We start from the raw sequence: 16185 nt of genomic DNA on the forward strand, positions 1-16185 counted from the left end.
TCATACTCTGTTTTTAGGTCAAACATGTTTGCAATGTTTGCATGTGCTGCTTTGATCTTTGAAAAAGAAATTAAGAGTAATGCGACCAACTTTTTATACAAATTTGCAAACTATATGATATGTTACAAATAACAAATAAATATATTAATTAATACTTAAGTTATAATTCAATCACCAACAACCACGTTATACAATTTACAAAATATAATTTAAATAGTCTTTCTAGCATTACCCAAAAATTAACCTCTTGTTTACTAAATTGATTTCCTTTGGCGCGAAAGTTTATAGTCGTAACAATAATCGTTATCAATATTCATGATAAAAGTATGACTTTTAACCCTTCGCGTGCAGTAAAGATATTGACTAGTAAAGACTTATTTGCTAATATTGCAATGTGACAGCTTGACAATAAGCTAATGGATATTTAAAAGAGGCCTGCTTCTCATCGAACAACTTTTTTTTTTTTTTTTAAATTATAACTAATTGGACTAATATTTTGTTCCAAGTATTTTTCACCAACTAATTGATACAATAGTGTCCAATTATTTTGTTAACTAATATATTTGTCGCATGCGTGCACATTCGACATAAAAGTTGACGCAAAATATTTTTGTTTAAACCAATTGGTCACCATTAGCATAATATGGTTGATTGGTGACCAATAAACTAAACAATGTCCTTAACCAAAACAATTAAGAAATATGGCAACTAACTTTATATTATATGTCTTTTTCTTTTTGGAATTTAGGTAAGTTGCTAGCAAAAACTTGGGCACTTTTTGTGACAAAAAACTTAACCTTTTTGACAAAATAAAAAAAAGGAACTTTAACAAAAAGCACTCATATTGTTTATTTTAACGAAAAATCATATTTTTAGACTAAAAAGTGAATCTTGGTACTATTCACTTTACCCTTTGTTTTGTCCTTATAGTTAAAACTCAAAATTTTCAAGTCATTTTCATTAGTTTTCCTAATAAAAAAGACACCGATGAACACAATATCGGAACATATTTTCTCTGAACTTTTCGTAAGCGTCTTATTCTTATACGTGGCAAATGAATAAATTTAAAACCCAATAATAAACAATTAAATACAAAATAACTTTTACAAAGATGTATTAGTTGATTTTTTTCTGTGAACTTGTAAGGAGCTGCTAATTTTTCTCTTGAATTTTAGTTTTAGCTGATTATCCCCCTGAATTTTTACAATTACCTAATTTTTCTCTTGAATTTTAATATTAACTGATTACTCTCTAAACTTTTATAATTGGCCAATTTCTCATTAACTTTAATTTTTGTGACATCCCACATCGCCTAGGGGAGTGATCCTTATATGTATATTCTCATCTCTACCTAGCACGAGGCCTTTTGGGAGCTTACTGGCTTCGGGTTTTGTAGGAACTCCGAAGTTAAGCGAGAAGGGGGCTTGAGCAATCCCATGATGGGTGACCCACTGGGAAGTTGCTCGTGAGTTCCCAAAAACAAAACCGTGAGGGAATGGTAAGCCCAAAGCGGACAATATCGTGCTACGGTGGTGGAGCAGGGCCGAGAAGTGATCCGCCCCGGGCCTAGATGTGACAATTTGGTATCAGAGCCTAACCCTGGTCGTGGTGTGCCGACGAGGACGTCGGGCCCCTAAGGGGGGTGGATTGTGACATCTCACATCGCCCAGGGGAGTGATCCTTATATGTATATTCCCATCTCTACCTAGCACGAGGTCTTTTGGGAGCTCACTGGCTTCGGGTTCCGTAGGAACTCCGAAGTTAAGCGAGAAGAGGGCTTGAGCAATCCCATGATGGGTGACCCATTGAGAAGTTGCTTGTGAGTTCCCAAAAACAAAACCGTGAGGGAATGGTAAGCCCAAAACGGACAATATCGTGCTACTGTGGTGGAGCGGGCCCGATAAGTGATCCGTTCCGGGCCGGGATGTGACAATTTTCCCCTTAAACGCTAAACTTAAAATTCAAACAAAAAGTAAACGAAGTGAACTAGCAGAAGAGAAAAAGAAGAGAAAGAAATATGTTCTCCACAATAGAAATAAAATTAACTTTTTGCAGTTATAAATTGATCAAGAAAGAAATTTGCTAATTGTAAAAGTTCAGGGATAATTGGATAAATTAAAATTCAACACACGTAATCAGCTAAAATTAAATTTAGAGATTTAAAAAAAAAAAAGTTATTGGGTAAAATTAACGGATCCTTGCAAGTTCAAAGAAAAAATTAATAAATGACTCCATAAAATAATATATATGTGTGTGTATATATAAATAACATGCCTATTTAAATTAAAATTTAAACTTTACCACAAAAAAAAAAAAAAAAAAAAGAAAAAAAAAAAAGGGAAAGCAGGATGGCAGTGGAGGGTGTGGAGGGTATATACTCCTGCCCTACGAGAAGATTCATGTCTCCAACTCCATATAAAATATCTTTTTACACCCACCGCTCAAAAATACGAAATTCCAACAAACCAAAAAATCACATCCCAACCCAACAATTCCCAAACTCAACAAAAAGCTTAAGAGCTTCAATCATTCGAATCACAAATAAACAAAACAAAAGTACGAAAGATCCCTACTTGGAGAAATCGCGAGAGAAGGGACCGGCCGTCCATTCCCCCAAGGAATGGCAGACTTCAACCCCAAAGCCACCGACAACGGCGGCGCTTCCACCCGCACAGCCCCAACCACGGCCACAACTCCCGTCCGCACAACCAGCAAAACCAAAAACTGCCCTGCTCTGCTTCTGGGTCGCTTCGAAATCGGCAAACTCCTCGGCCATGGCACCTTCGCCAAAGTATACCACGCCAAGAACATCAAAACCAACGAGAGCGTCGCCATCAAAGTCATCGACAAGGAGAAGATTCTGAAAGGTGGTTTGATCGCCCATATAAAGCGCGAGATCTCGATCCTGCGCCGCGTCCGCCACCCGAACATCGTCCAGCTTTTCGAGGTCATGGCCACGAAAGCGAAGATCTACTTCGTCATGGAGTACGTCCGCGGCGGCGAGCTCTTTAACAAGGTCGCCAAGGGCCGGCTGAAGGAGGAAGTTGCGAGAAAATATTTCCAGCAGCTAATCTCCGCCGTCGGATTCTGCCACGCCCGCGGCGTCTACCACCGCGATTTGAAGCCGGAGAACCTATTGCTCGACGAGAACGGAGATCTCAAGGTTTCGGATTTTGGGTTGAGTGCGGTTTCGGATGAAATTCGACAAGATGGTCTCTTTCACACGTTTTGCGGCACGCCGGCTTACGTGGCGCCGGAGGTTTTGGGCCGGAAAGGGTACGACGCCGCGAAGGTGGATATTTGGTCTTGTGGTGTTGTTTTGTTCGTGCTCATGGCTGGATATTTACCCTTCCATGACCAAAATGTTATGGCGATGTACAAGAAGATATACAAAGGCGATTTTCGATGCCCCAGATGGTTCAGTGCCGAGCTTGTTCGGCTTTTAACCCGCCTTCTCGACTCAAATCCGGGTTCGAGGATTACAATCCCGGAGGTTATGGAGAATCGCTGGTTTAAAAAGGGTTTTAAGCACATCAAGTTCTACATTGATCACGATGATCGGCTTTGCAATGTTCTTGATGATGATGAGGAGGACAGGTTTAGTGATGTGAGCTCTGTCTCGGATTGTATGTCGGAATCTGAGGCGGAGTTTGAGACCAGAAGAAAGATTACATCTTTACCCAGACCGGCCAGCTTGAATGCGTTTGATATAATCTCGTTTTCTCCGGGGTTTGATTTGTCGGGGTTGTTTGAGGAGCGGGGAGAGGAGGCCAGGTTTGTGTCGGGCGCCCCTGTTTCGACCATCATATCGAAATTGGAGGAGATTGCGAAAGTTGTGAGCTTTTCCGTGAGGAAGAAGGATTGCAGAGTGAGCTTGGAGGGGTCTAGGGAAGGTGTGAAGGGGCCATTGACAATTGCAGCGGAGGTATTCGAACTTACGTCTTCGTTGGTGGTGTTGGAGGTTAAGAAGAAAGCAGGGGACAAAGCTGAGTACGAGCAGTTTTGTAATACAGAATTAAGACCCGGGTTGCAGAACTTGATGGTTGAGGAGAGTGCCGCTGCTGCTGCTGCCGTTGCTTCCCCTCCGCATCTGCCTTCGGATACCGAGTAGGGAAGAACGGGAAATCGGTACGATTTAATCCCTTGTTTTCTGATATTCTGAGGCTAATGTGAAGGTTCCTCTTTCATTGATATTTTTTCAGTTTCTTTTGGTGGTTGTTTTTGTTTTTGTTTTGGGAAATAGATGGAGCTTTTAGATACTTGATACGTAATGCATGCTCTGTTCTCGTATCGAGAAAGCTATAGATTAGACTACAGAGAATGGAATACAAAATTTCTACTTATATCTGTGATTTGTTGTTGGTGGCTGAATGTGTGAGTGTATATGCTTTACATTACTTATGCTATAAAAATTCGTAACACTTAAATTATAACTCTTTCGTTGTTATAACATAAATGCGGTCGATTTTGATGACATTGATGTATTACTATTTTTGTGCAAAAATTCTACGATGCATTGATGTATTACACACATTGTGTGATGGGATCTTTTAAGTCGTCAGATATGATGGTTTCATCGTCTAAACAGTTAAATTCGCATATCTATACATATAGAAAAACTCATTTTCAATTGATTTTGCACTCGTTGATGTTTTCTGCAATCTTGAGTTAACGAATGACCTTTAAGTGGTAGTTTTGAGTTCACTTGAGTCTCTTCGGTAAAGACGAGAAAGACTTACCTACACTGGATACGCCATTGTGGTGGATGTTATGTTCACACCTTCCATACATAGGTATCTGGATTCGACCTAGTTAAGTCGCGTTTCGTTAGATAGCCCAGTCCCTTTCCTCTCTTCCATATGGCGGCACTTTTAGGTCAAATTTTTTTTTTCTTTTTTCTGCAAGGAAACGGAGAGGTCAGTTTTTATCACCTAAGTTGGGTGAAATGATGGGGATAGAAAGCATGTTGCTTAAATACTGTTAGTTTGTCTGGTTCTCTGGATATGAAGCCATGGACCACTTTGCTGCATTTTCATGGACCATCAAAGGGTGGTTATTTGTTTGATAGGGAAAAAGGCAGATGAAGTTCATGATCAATGTAATGGATTTTATACTTGGAGGAAGATGAGGAGGTAATCTGTCTTATCACAATTTGTACCATTTGCATCTAATCAGTGACGTCAAAAAAATCTTTACATGGCAAATAAGAAGTGGATGTTATTTTAGGAGTAGAATTCTCTTTCCTCTTTTTTTCTTTACCCTTCCCTCCTCTTCTATTGGAACCGTCATGGTTAAATCACGTCAACATCTTATATTATTTTTTTAAACAAAATACAGAATATGAGAAGAATGGATGGAAGGGGATGAAAAGAGATGGATGCCCTGCCTTTTTCTACTAATTTTCTAAATTTTGATACTTATATCTTATCTATTTGCGATGGCAACCACCATGGATGCTGATGGACAACTTCCTGTCAGTATCGTAGTTCTACAGAGTTCTGGGGCCTTGTATTTCACGGTACTGAATGAAGGTCCCATTTCTGTCACAAAGTCGTATTAGAAAATTATATCACAAATAGTACACAAGAAATTTCCAAATCTTTTGTTTGTCGTTTACAAAATGTGTATAGGGATAATAATCTTGTTTACATGGACGAAATTTAACCTTGTTAAAAAAATGGAACAGGGTCCGGCTGATTTTTTGGGTTTTACCAAAACTCGTGGAGAGTGACAAGATGACTAGCTCAAATCTTGTGTTTTATGGTGGCAGAGCTCTCAACCATAAGCCTTATTGGTCATTGAACACCAACGCACCACGACTCTAGTTTTTATACTCACCTTTTCATCACAATACAAAGAAAAGAATGTCAGAACGATAAAAGGGTACATTGGTCTGGTATATTTGGTTGTTTACAGAAGTGTGTGCTCCGTTCTGCTTGGAGTTTAAATCCCCTTGATAGTTTGAATTAGGTTAGGAACAAGTTTACCATTTTATAAACCAAGTTCTTCTATACTTGTTTCAGTAGTTATTTTTACTAGGTTGAAGGAAGTTTCAGATGTTATATATATAAATAATGAGTTCGATACCTAGGTGTTGTTTCTTTTTTGGTTGGAGGAGATTTCAAAATACTTATATATTGTACAATTTTAATCAGAACTTGTATGGTTCGATGCCATGTGTCTTTTTTTAATTGGAGGAGGTTTCCTAATGATTATATATAAATATTTGTACATTTTTAATCAGAACCTGTGGTAAACCAAAACCTGGATATATTGACTTGTAAAATATTTTTGTAAATATTATGGATTGAAATAAACAACAAAATAGAGAAGTTGGAAATGTAGAATATAATGGCAAAAACATTAGTTAAATATTTGACTGGATCTATTGCGCATGCGAATCTACTCAGAATTGTGGTGACCGACCGCTACAGATTTCCACTTCCATGACAAAACAAGAACCAAAACTCCACATACAAGACGTGTATAAAAAAACCAGAGAGAGTCATCGATGAAAGAAACAAGTCATTAATAGGATGATGATGGTTAGATAGTAATTTAGGTGGATTGTAGGAATTAAAAGTCGTCATCCATGACTTTATAATCTGTTGCTCTCTGAGGTTGGCTTTAGAGATGTTCTTCTTCTATAGTCTAATCTCTGTGCCACCTCATGGGTGTCTCTCTCCAACAATAATTTACGGTTAGGGTATGACTGGTAGTTGCCTTACTGCCTTGGTCGTAGATTCTTAGCTGTTTTCTTTCTATCTTCTTCCATGGATTCTGCAATTTATAATTCGATTTTCTTTTAGGGTTTGTTCAGATGGACTTTGGTTTTCGGTGGAAAAAGAGAGTATTAAAATCTCTCTAGTGAATCTATGTTTAACAACTGATAATATTAGTGAGAAAACATTTAAGAGATTATTTGATAAGCATTTCGTTTGTTTGTTTTTAGTTTTCATTTTGTGTATAGAAGTCGAGGGAAAGTATGTGAGAGAAAGAAGAAATGGAGCAGGATGCAGTGAGCTGGTTAGGTTCCATAAAATGGACTTTTTACGTGTTTAGATTTAAGAACCATATTTTTCAACGAAGGGATGCTTGTGATATATCAAACATCGTTTTCCAAGTTTTGTGTGTGGAAATATGGAGGGAAATACAGGAATAAGGGGCATGTGGATAAGAAAACGTACGTGGTAGGATCGAACACCAACTTGATAATCAGCGAAGGACTTTCAGTCTTTCAGATACTGTGAAGATTTTGTTTTCTGATAGCAGTTACAGCTTTATATTCTTTACACAATTAAGGAAAAGAAGCACATATAATGGCATGGATTAATTGGACGTTGAATGGGTTAATCTTTTCTCTAATGCAGCCAAATCTTTTGCTAATCATTTTCCCACGTTAAAATGGCAGCCAATCACAAACCATTTGGTGTCCTTGTGAGTCTGTGATGACAACAATGATGTAATTACGTGTGATTAGGGGAAAAGGGAAATTAGGCTAATTAAGCACTGTTTACAAGCCGTGAACGGTAGATTTTTATGTTGGATAAAATAATGACTAAATTTGACAAGGTGTATTTCTAGAGGGAGAGGTCTCGATTTGCTAGTTAAACAGATGGTGATGGTTCTGTGTATCCTACCCTTATACCTAATTACAAATCACTATTTTTCAATAAAATTCGGTATAAATCATTGGTCCAGCATTTTGGTTAATTTGGTCATAAATTAGCTTATCAACTTGTTTGCTGTTTTTTTTAGGAGAGATTCTTGAATATAGCATCCCTCTTACGGAGGAATTATTGTGTGCGACCAGCTGTATGTGAGATTTCTCATACGGGTTGTCCTAAGTGATATAAAATTGCAGAAGATTCTGATTTTGTATTATGGCCGCACAAACATACGTGATCCTTTGGTTAGACACAATACTTCTCTTGTCGTAGGGTTCTTTTCTTTTTGGGTAAAGACATGGAAAATTCTAGAGTATAACCGAGATATATCAAAATATTAATCTCTCTCACACACATGAATAATATTCTAACATGATAGTACTTTAAACGTGGTTTCACATTTCCCTTCTGTACTTTCTGTGGGAGCTGTTTTGCTTAATTTTCAGGATGAGTTGTGGAAAAACAGCAAAGATGGATGTCTATTATCCTCATTCCCTAAATCATGTCACTCCAAAAAGTTTAAATTGAAAGAAAAACAAGAACAGATATAATTAATCCATAGCTTGCTCTTTAAATATACAATTGAATATCCAAAATTTTGCCTCTTGTTGCTACAAGTTTAAACTAGTGATTCTATATGTCATCGATCAATCTGCTACATGATTGCACATTTTTCAGAACATGCATCCTGCACTGCGCTCAGTCTTCAGTTGTCCACCAGATGACCAGAGTAGTAATACCTCCGTCTCTCTCTTTACAAATTGATCTCGAATTCGAAACAAGTACAACATATAAAGCGGATTAAAGAAGAAAAAGACTGAAAAGCTTAAGAAATAAAGATGAAAACGCATTGAAGACACAAATTAAGCACAAGTTTTAGATAAAAATAAGCACTTCCTTCGTATCTAAGAAACGAGTTCAGGTGCTGCTACTGGCAGTGGTGGCTGTTGCTGCTCTGTTCCTTGCCAAGTCCATACTATATCCTTAAGAGAGGGCTTCAAGTCATGGTCACAGAACTCCATGTATTCCAATGTGTCCCCAGCCGTTTTCTTCATCTCCACGACATGAAATGAAGGTGTGACCTCGAAAATCTCAGCATCGATGCCTAGCTGCCCTTTCCTGCCTTCCTTGCTACCCTGCAGTTTAAGGGTTCCATCTTTTTTCATGCATTTGAACCTCTCCGTCTGTGCTATGGCTTCGAATTTTGAAACAATTGTTGCGGCTGGTTTTGTGCTCGTGAATCGCGCCTGTGGTCTGTGATTCATATCCTTCTCAAACAAACCGGATAGGTCAAAACCTGGTGAGAGAGATATGATGTCGAACGCATTGAAACATGTTGGCCTCATGGAGCTTGTTCCTGCTCCACTAGCATTTTTGTTGGAACCTTCTCCAGCTGAATGACTTGTTGATGCAAAAGCCTCATGCACGTCGCGGATTGAGGTGCTGGGATCACACGGAAGGGCTAAAGGCGCTTCGATTTGTTTAAACCCCTTCTTGAACCAACTATTCTCCATGATCTTGTCAACACTTATTCTTGAGCTTGGATTTGGATCAAGAATCCTCGAAAGAAGCTTACATACCTCTGGGGGAAACCACTGAGGGCTCTTGAAGTCTCCTCTGCTGATTTTCCTATACATTTCCATGAGATTGGTGTCATGGAATGGCAGGAAACCGGCCAGTAGAACAAAGAGGACAACCCCACAAGACCATATATCCGCCTTTGCGCCATCATAACCTTTCTTGTTTATTACCTCCGGTGCTACATATGCTGGCGTTCCACACGTGGTGTGGAGGAGGCCATCTTGTCCCCTAGACTCCCACAATGCGCTCAATCCAAAATCCGAAACTTTGAGGTTTCCATTCTCATCCACCAAGAGATTCTCTGGCTTGATGTCACGGTGATAGACCCCTCGACTGTGGCAGTAATCAACAGCCCCAATCAGTTGCTGAAAGTATTTCCGCGCCACGTCTTCCTTGAGCTTCCCCTTGGCAACCTTGTTGAAAAGCTCCCCACCTTTCACGTACTCCATGGCAAAGTAAATCTTGGTCTTGCTAGCCATGACCTCAAAGAGCTGAACCACATTCGGGTGCCTAACAAGGCGCATCACGGAGATTTCCCTCTTAATCTGATCAATCAATCCGACATGCTGCATCTTCTCCTTGTCGATTATCTTAATCGCAACGCTGTGGCTGGAGCTCAGGTTTCGGGCATGGTAAACCTTGGCAAATGTCCCCTTTCCAAGCAACCGTCCCAGCTCGTATTTGTGCATCAATATGTTTCCTTTTTTCATCTCCATACCTTTTTCTTCGGATTTTTTGAAAACCATGCCTCAAAATTCACCACACAAACAGCTGACGGTGAAAAATGAAACAAGATTAGTAATATATGTACATGCAATCAAGATTCACTCTTTGAATGCAGTAGGGTAAATACATACATACGTGCTCATATTCAAACAATTTCTCGTGCGGCCGGCCTAATGATCGATGAAAATGTTTTCCGAAAATCGGAGGAAAGTAAGGACCGGATCAAGGGACACAAGGAATTTCAACTCATGCATGCCAAAAGGCAGGATGAGGAAAATCCCTTGTGGAATGCAATCAGAGCACAAGGAGTTCAACCCATGCCAAAAGGCTGCATCCTGAAGGCAACCTTTCTGCAAGGACAGACTGCACTGCGAACATCCTTGTAATTATGCTTCCAAAAACGTCTCTTAATAGAGAGACACCCTCCAATTGCAATATTATTCTGTTTTTGCAAAAATAGTAAACAAGTTTGGTTGCTCTTTATGCCCCGTGCTCAAGGACTGGAGTCATTTAGGCCTCTATGTATAGTAATAGATCCTTGGAGAAATTACTATCATAAGAAAACGATAATCCAACAACAAATTACTATAAATAGCCAGTAAACCGAAATTTTACTCTCTTTACATTTGCAATTTTGGACACTTAACCTTGTATAATACGATAAATCCAAACCGACATGTTGTGTGACCCACGGTAGTCTGGACTAATGGTTGAGCTTAAAACTCCACCAATATCATTCTTATTTTTGCCAACTAATATCCTCAAAATAAAAAAGACAATGTTAGTAGGATATCTCTAATTTGTTCACAAACAGATTAACAGAAGCATGTTCAATCAGGGTGGTGCAGAACAATGGACCACAATGCAACTCATGCCAATCAGGATGTCCACGTGGGTCCATGTGGGAATCTTGTGTGTGGCCCACATAGCTTACTATTGGCCACAAAATTGATGCTGTGGAGGAAGAATTAAGAGAGCCCTATGGAGATAGGGTGGTTGTAAGAGAAGTTACAAGTTGGTCTACAAATACATGGTGCCAAATGAAGTGAGTTCAATCAGTGGTCTGACCAAGGAACAAGGGTTGCACTAAATTTCAACCACAAAGTCCACTCTATCCACAATAGGTTGTTTTCTTGCATCCCTGTGTCTTATTTATTTTCTTTGCCTAGAAAAAACTCGAGGAATATTTCGTTTGATCCTGATATCACTAATTCATATATTATGGTATAAATGAATGGTATAGTTAATTTTGTTCACTCCATTTGGGAATGACAAGTGGTTCACATTCTTTTTTGTTTTTATTTTATTTTTATCATTTTATTATATCCAATTAAACATGTTTTAGTTTACTAACAAACACTACTATCTAATGATATTCTCAAATTGTAAGTGTGAGATTATGTTGACTCACATAAACGACAATGACTATTTGGTATTTGTGTTGAGTTCGAGACTAGTTATAAGATTAGATGCTTAAATGTTTATCGAGAGATTTTTGACCCAATGTTTATTGAGAGATTAGGGTGTCACTGAGAGATCTCATCAGTCAATGATATTACTTAATATTACCTTGATGATCAAGTTTTGGGTTTGAAACGTCAAAAGTTGGGTTGCTGGGTGCAATTAGAAAGGTTGGGCAAGTAAATATATATAGTTGAGACCATAACCCACTTATGATATAGCACAGGCAAAGCTAGGGTTTTGATAGTGCAGTTCGGATAGAGTATTCAAGCACTTTGTGCATTTTGTTCGATCATTGTCTTTCTTTATTGTTCCCCACTTCTTCGTTCTTGATCGGTTTAAGAAATCCTTTCATGATGTTTAAGAAAAAAGAGCCCTTAGAAGCAAAGCAGACAAATAAAATTCTCAAGAAAGCAAGAAGAAAGGCAAGAAGATCAAAATTGAAACGCCATGACCTCCATCATCGACAACACATCCGAATTACCAGACCTTGCCATTCACCAAAATACTCCAACTCCTTTCCAGTAGACTTACCGTTCGGGCCACTATTCTTTCCAAGCAATGGAAATGTATCGTCTTTGGTCCCCATGTTAAATTTCGACAAGGAAGATCCTGAAGAGCTACATAATATTGACAAGCTTCAACATAGTAAGTTGTTCCTTGACTTCGTGAAAAATGTGTTTGAAGCACCGTGAGACAGATACGTTCTAGATAAGTTTAGACTTCAAATCAGAAATTGCCAGTGTCTTCCCAAAAATATGAAGAATTCTCAATGCCCACGTGTTAAGGTCATCGATAAGTGTTTGAGTTTTGCTACTGAAAAAAAAGATGTTAAAGAGTTAGAGATCAGCCGAACGAGTTTTCTCAATGTGCATGAACTCCGCACACAGGTGGCTACTACTTATCCCGTTAACTGTTTTAAACTTGAAGGGCGTGGGCATAAAGTATAAATGTACTATAAATCTTCCATCTTTGAAATCTATGGCCCTCGAAGACATGCGCAGACTGGGATTCTCCCACTTGGTTTCCAGGTGCCCTGGTATTTGATATTTAAAGATAAAGCTATGAATCTTGAATTTTTAGATTTGGTAGGATTGAAAGTCGTAAACACTGTTGAATAAGAAGAGTATCCAAGATAACTCTAATGATCCCAAGAAGAAGAAAATAGAGCACACTCTTAAAGAAAGCTCACAAAACAAACTAATTAGCAAAGCTTTTCTTATTTAGCTCTAGGCTTTGTCTTTCCTTGGATGATTTACAATGCTTGAGAACTTAGGTATTTATAGCAAACCAAATGATTAAACTAAGATTATTTATTACCACACAAAACACATTAATTGCACCTAATAATTTTTATTCAACCATACCTAACATTGCCTAACTTTCCATGCCTAACTTTGACATTGATTTTCAACACTCCCCCTCAATGTCAGCTCTCATTCTTTGCACTGTGCTGAGCAGACAGCGAAAATTTTCGAGCTTGCCTGTACTTAAACTTTTTGTGAACAAGTCCGCAACTTGATCATTCGTCTTGACTTGTCTCATCTCAATCTCTTCTTGTAGAACCTTTTCTCTGATAAAGTGGTAGTGCACTTCCACATGTTTAGTTCTTGCATGAAAGACTGGATTTTCCGCCAAGCGAATGGCCGATTGGTTATCACAGTACAATGGTACTGGATAATCTACTGGTTGATGTAGATCACTCATCAACTGTACCAGCCATGCATTCTCTTGAGCTGCCATTGCTGCTGCTCTATACTCTGCTTCTGTGGTTGACAAAGATACCGTTGGCTGTCTCTTGCTACACCAAGAGATGGTTCCAGAACCAAGCTTAAACACATACCCAGTTGTTGATCTCCTGGTGTCATGATCTCCCGCATAGTCAGCATCACAGTAACCAACTAACTTGCAGTCTTCACCTTTCTTGTACAAAAGACCATAGTCAATTGTACTCTTCACATATCTCAGTATTCGTCGAACTGCTTCCAAGTGAGGCTTCTTTGGATTTTGCATGTACCGACTCATCACACCAACTGCATAAGAAATGTCAGGTCGAGTCAAGGTTAAGTAGATCAGACTACCTACCAATTGTCGATACATCGTCGCATCTTCCAAATCTTTTCCTTCATGTGCACTCATTTTGACATTTGGCTCCATCGGCGTAGAGATCAGCTTGCATTCGAGCATTCCGAACCTCTTCAATAAATCTTTGGAATACTTCTGTTGACAGAGAAATATTCCTTCTTGTGTGCGATCAACCTCTAGACCAAGGAAATGCTTGAGTTGACCAAGTTCCTTCATCTGGAAACGGACTGATAAATTCTCCTTCGTCCGAAGAATTTCTGCCTCATCATCACCGGTTATGATTAAGTCATCCACATACACTAGCACAATAGCTAGCTTTCCTTCATTGGCTTTGACAAACAAGTTGGAATCTGCAGGTGTTACTGAATAACCACTTTGTGTTAGAAATTCAGCAATCTTACCATACCACGCCCTGGGTGCTTGTTTCAATCCGTAGAGTGCTTTCCGTAGTTTACACACATATTCAGGATGATCTTGGTTTTGAAATCCCATTGGTTGGATCATGTAGATCTCCTGATCCAGCTCTCCATGAAGAAAAGCATTCTTCACATCCATCTGCCACAGATTCCAGTCTTTGTTGGCTGCAAGTGCAAGTAAGACTCGTACTGTTGTAAGCTTCGCCACTGGACTAAACGTTTCATCATAGTCTAGTCCGTACTGTTGAGAGAAACCTCGAGCCACCAACCGAGCCTTGTACCTTTCAACTGAACCATCAGGACGACGCTTTATCTTGTACACCCATTTGCAGGATATGGGTTTCACATTCCTTGGCTTTGGCACCAAATCCCAAGTCTGATTCTGCTTAAGCGCAGTGATTTCTTCTTCCATAGCTCTTATCAATTCAGAACTCTGTGATGCTTCTTCAAACACCTCAGGTTCTTTTGGTGCTCCATCAGTTATGGCAGCATTGGCATATTTAGGATTTGGCTTTCGTACTCTTGTTGACCTTCTTAGTTGTGCTTGTGGAGTTGATACTTCCACTTCACTAGGTCTATCTTCTTTTGGTTGTTGGTACACATCTGTTTGCCAAGGACTCTTAGGTACTTCTTGCTCGACATCGTCTCCAACAATCAAATCTTCAGGCTCATCTGGACTTGATTGGATTTGGGCAGCTTGGTCTCCTAGTTTCCCTTGTAACGTATCTTCAAACTCTTTTGGGTTAAGTGATGCCTCATTTTCTGAGCACCAACAAGATGATGCTTCTGCGTCCCATTCTTCCTCCACAGCTAGAGACGCAACGACATCCCAATCATCTTCAATTTTCTTCTCTAAGTTGGCGACGTTACTTTCTGCAGGCCTTTTGAACCAGCAATCCTTCGCCATGTGGCCATTCTTTCCACAATTGTAACATTTGCCCTCAAATCTTTTATTATTCTGGGACTGACCACGGTTGCCGTGATACTTCGGAGCTCCCCCTGGCCGAGAACTCCCTCCTCCTTGATGACCTTTTTCCTTGTCACCATTTCTTTTAGATCCACCACCAGCACGCTGCTTAAAGCTGCCTTTACTTGTGGTGTAGAGTGCTTCCTCCTCACCTTTTAACGAAACCCCTCCCATTTGCTTTGCCAAAGCTTCTTGATCGGCAAGCAAATTCTCGAACTCAACAAGTGATGGTTGGGTCGGCCATCCTTGTACAGCGGCAACGAAGCCTCGATATTCGGGTCTCAATCCATGGATAATTATTCTTTTTATCCTGGATTCTACAATGGCAGCACTAGGATCTAATTCAGAAATTTCGCGGCATATCGACTTCACCTTGTGAAAGTACTGGGCAATCGTCATGTCGCGTTGTACCATCGATAACAGCTCATTCTCGAGAAGTTGCAATTTTGTATCGTTCCTCTTCGAAAAGAGTGTAACAAAAGTGTCCCATGCTTCCTTTGGCGTTTTAGCATCCCGAATGCGCTCCAACATTTCTTCTTCTATTGTGGTCTTTAAGGCAAACATTGATTTGCCTGCTTTAATTTTCCACTTCCGTAAGACGCCGTTAGCATCTTCCGCTGCCGGTTGTGTAACTTCACTACCACCGACAACCTCCCACAAGTCTTGACCTTGAAGGTAAGACTCTATACACGTTGCCCACGTGTTATAGTTTTGGTTGTTGAGCTTCTTGATTCCTCCAACAACTTGAAGATCACCCATCGTATCGGCAAGACTTTGACTACACCGAACAAGCTTGAGTGACTACCGTGCAGAGTAATACACTACTCTCGACACAAAGAAGCTCCCTCTCAAGGTTTGTGATAACCCCAGCAATAACCTCAAGAAACCTTTTCTGATGTGGAAGATCAGTCAAAACTGCAACCACAGAGCATACTCGGAATTTCAAGAGACTTTACAACCAATGCTCTACCAAGAACGATCCCTGACCGACTTGGCTCTGATACCAATTGTTGAATAAGAAGAGTATCCAAGATAACTCTAATGATCCCAAGAAGAAGAAAATAGAGCACACTCTTAAAGAAAGCTCACAAAACAAACTAATTAGCAAAGCTTTTCTTATTTAGCTCTAGGCTTTGTCTTTCCTTGGATGATTTACAATGCTTGAGAACTTAGGTATTTATAGCAAACCAAATGATTAAACTAAGATTATTTATTACCACACAAAACACATTAATTGCACCTAATAATTTTTATTCAACCATACCTAACATTGCCTAACTTT

The 16185-nt window shown here is 39.5% G+C and overlaps 2 protein-coding genes across 2 annotated transcripts; one reads left to right on the plus strand and one right to left on the minus strand.

The window, feature by feature from the left end:
- Positions 1-2421: 2421 nt before the first annotated feature.
- LOC137729568 (CBL-interacting serine/threonine-protein kinase 12-like) lies at positions 2422-6241 on the plus strand. Its single transcript, XM_068468543.1, has 2 exons — positions 2422-4128; positions 5687-6241. The coding sequence occupies exon 1, from the start codon at positions 2621-2623 to the stop codon at positions 4109-4111; it is 1491 nt and encodes a 496-aa protein (XP_068324644.1). The 5' UTR covers positions 2422-2620; the 3' UTR covers positions 4112-4128; positions 5687-6241.
- Positions 6242-8228: 1987 nt separating this feature from the next.
- On the minus strand, positions 8229-10425 carry LOC137729569 (CBL-interacting serine/threonine-protein kinase 20-like). Its single transcript, XM_068468544.1, has 2 exons — positions 10110-10425; positions 8229-10019 (listed from the first exon to the last, which is right to left on the minus strand). Exon 2 carries the CDS (start codon positions 9992-9994, stop codon positions 8573-8575), a length of 1422 nt encoding a protein of 473 aa, XP_068324645.1. The 5' UTR covers positions 9995-10019; positions 10110-10425; the 3' UTR covers positions 8229-8572.
- Positions 10426-16185: the final 5760 nt, after the last annotated feature.

The sequence above is a fragment of the Pyrus communis genome, chromosome 3, assembly GCF_963583255.1.
Source record: "Pyrus communis chromosome 3, drPyrComm1.1, whole genome shotgun sequence".
Lineage (NCBI taxonomy): Eukaryota > Viridiplantae > Streptophyta > Magnoliopsida > Rosales > Rosaceae > Pyrus > Pyrus communis.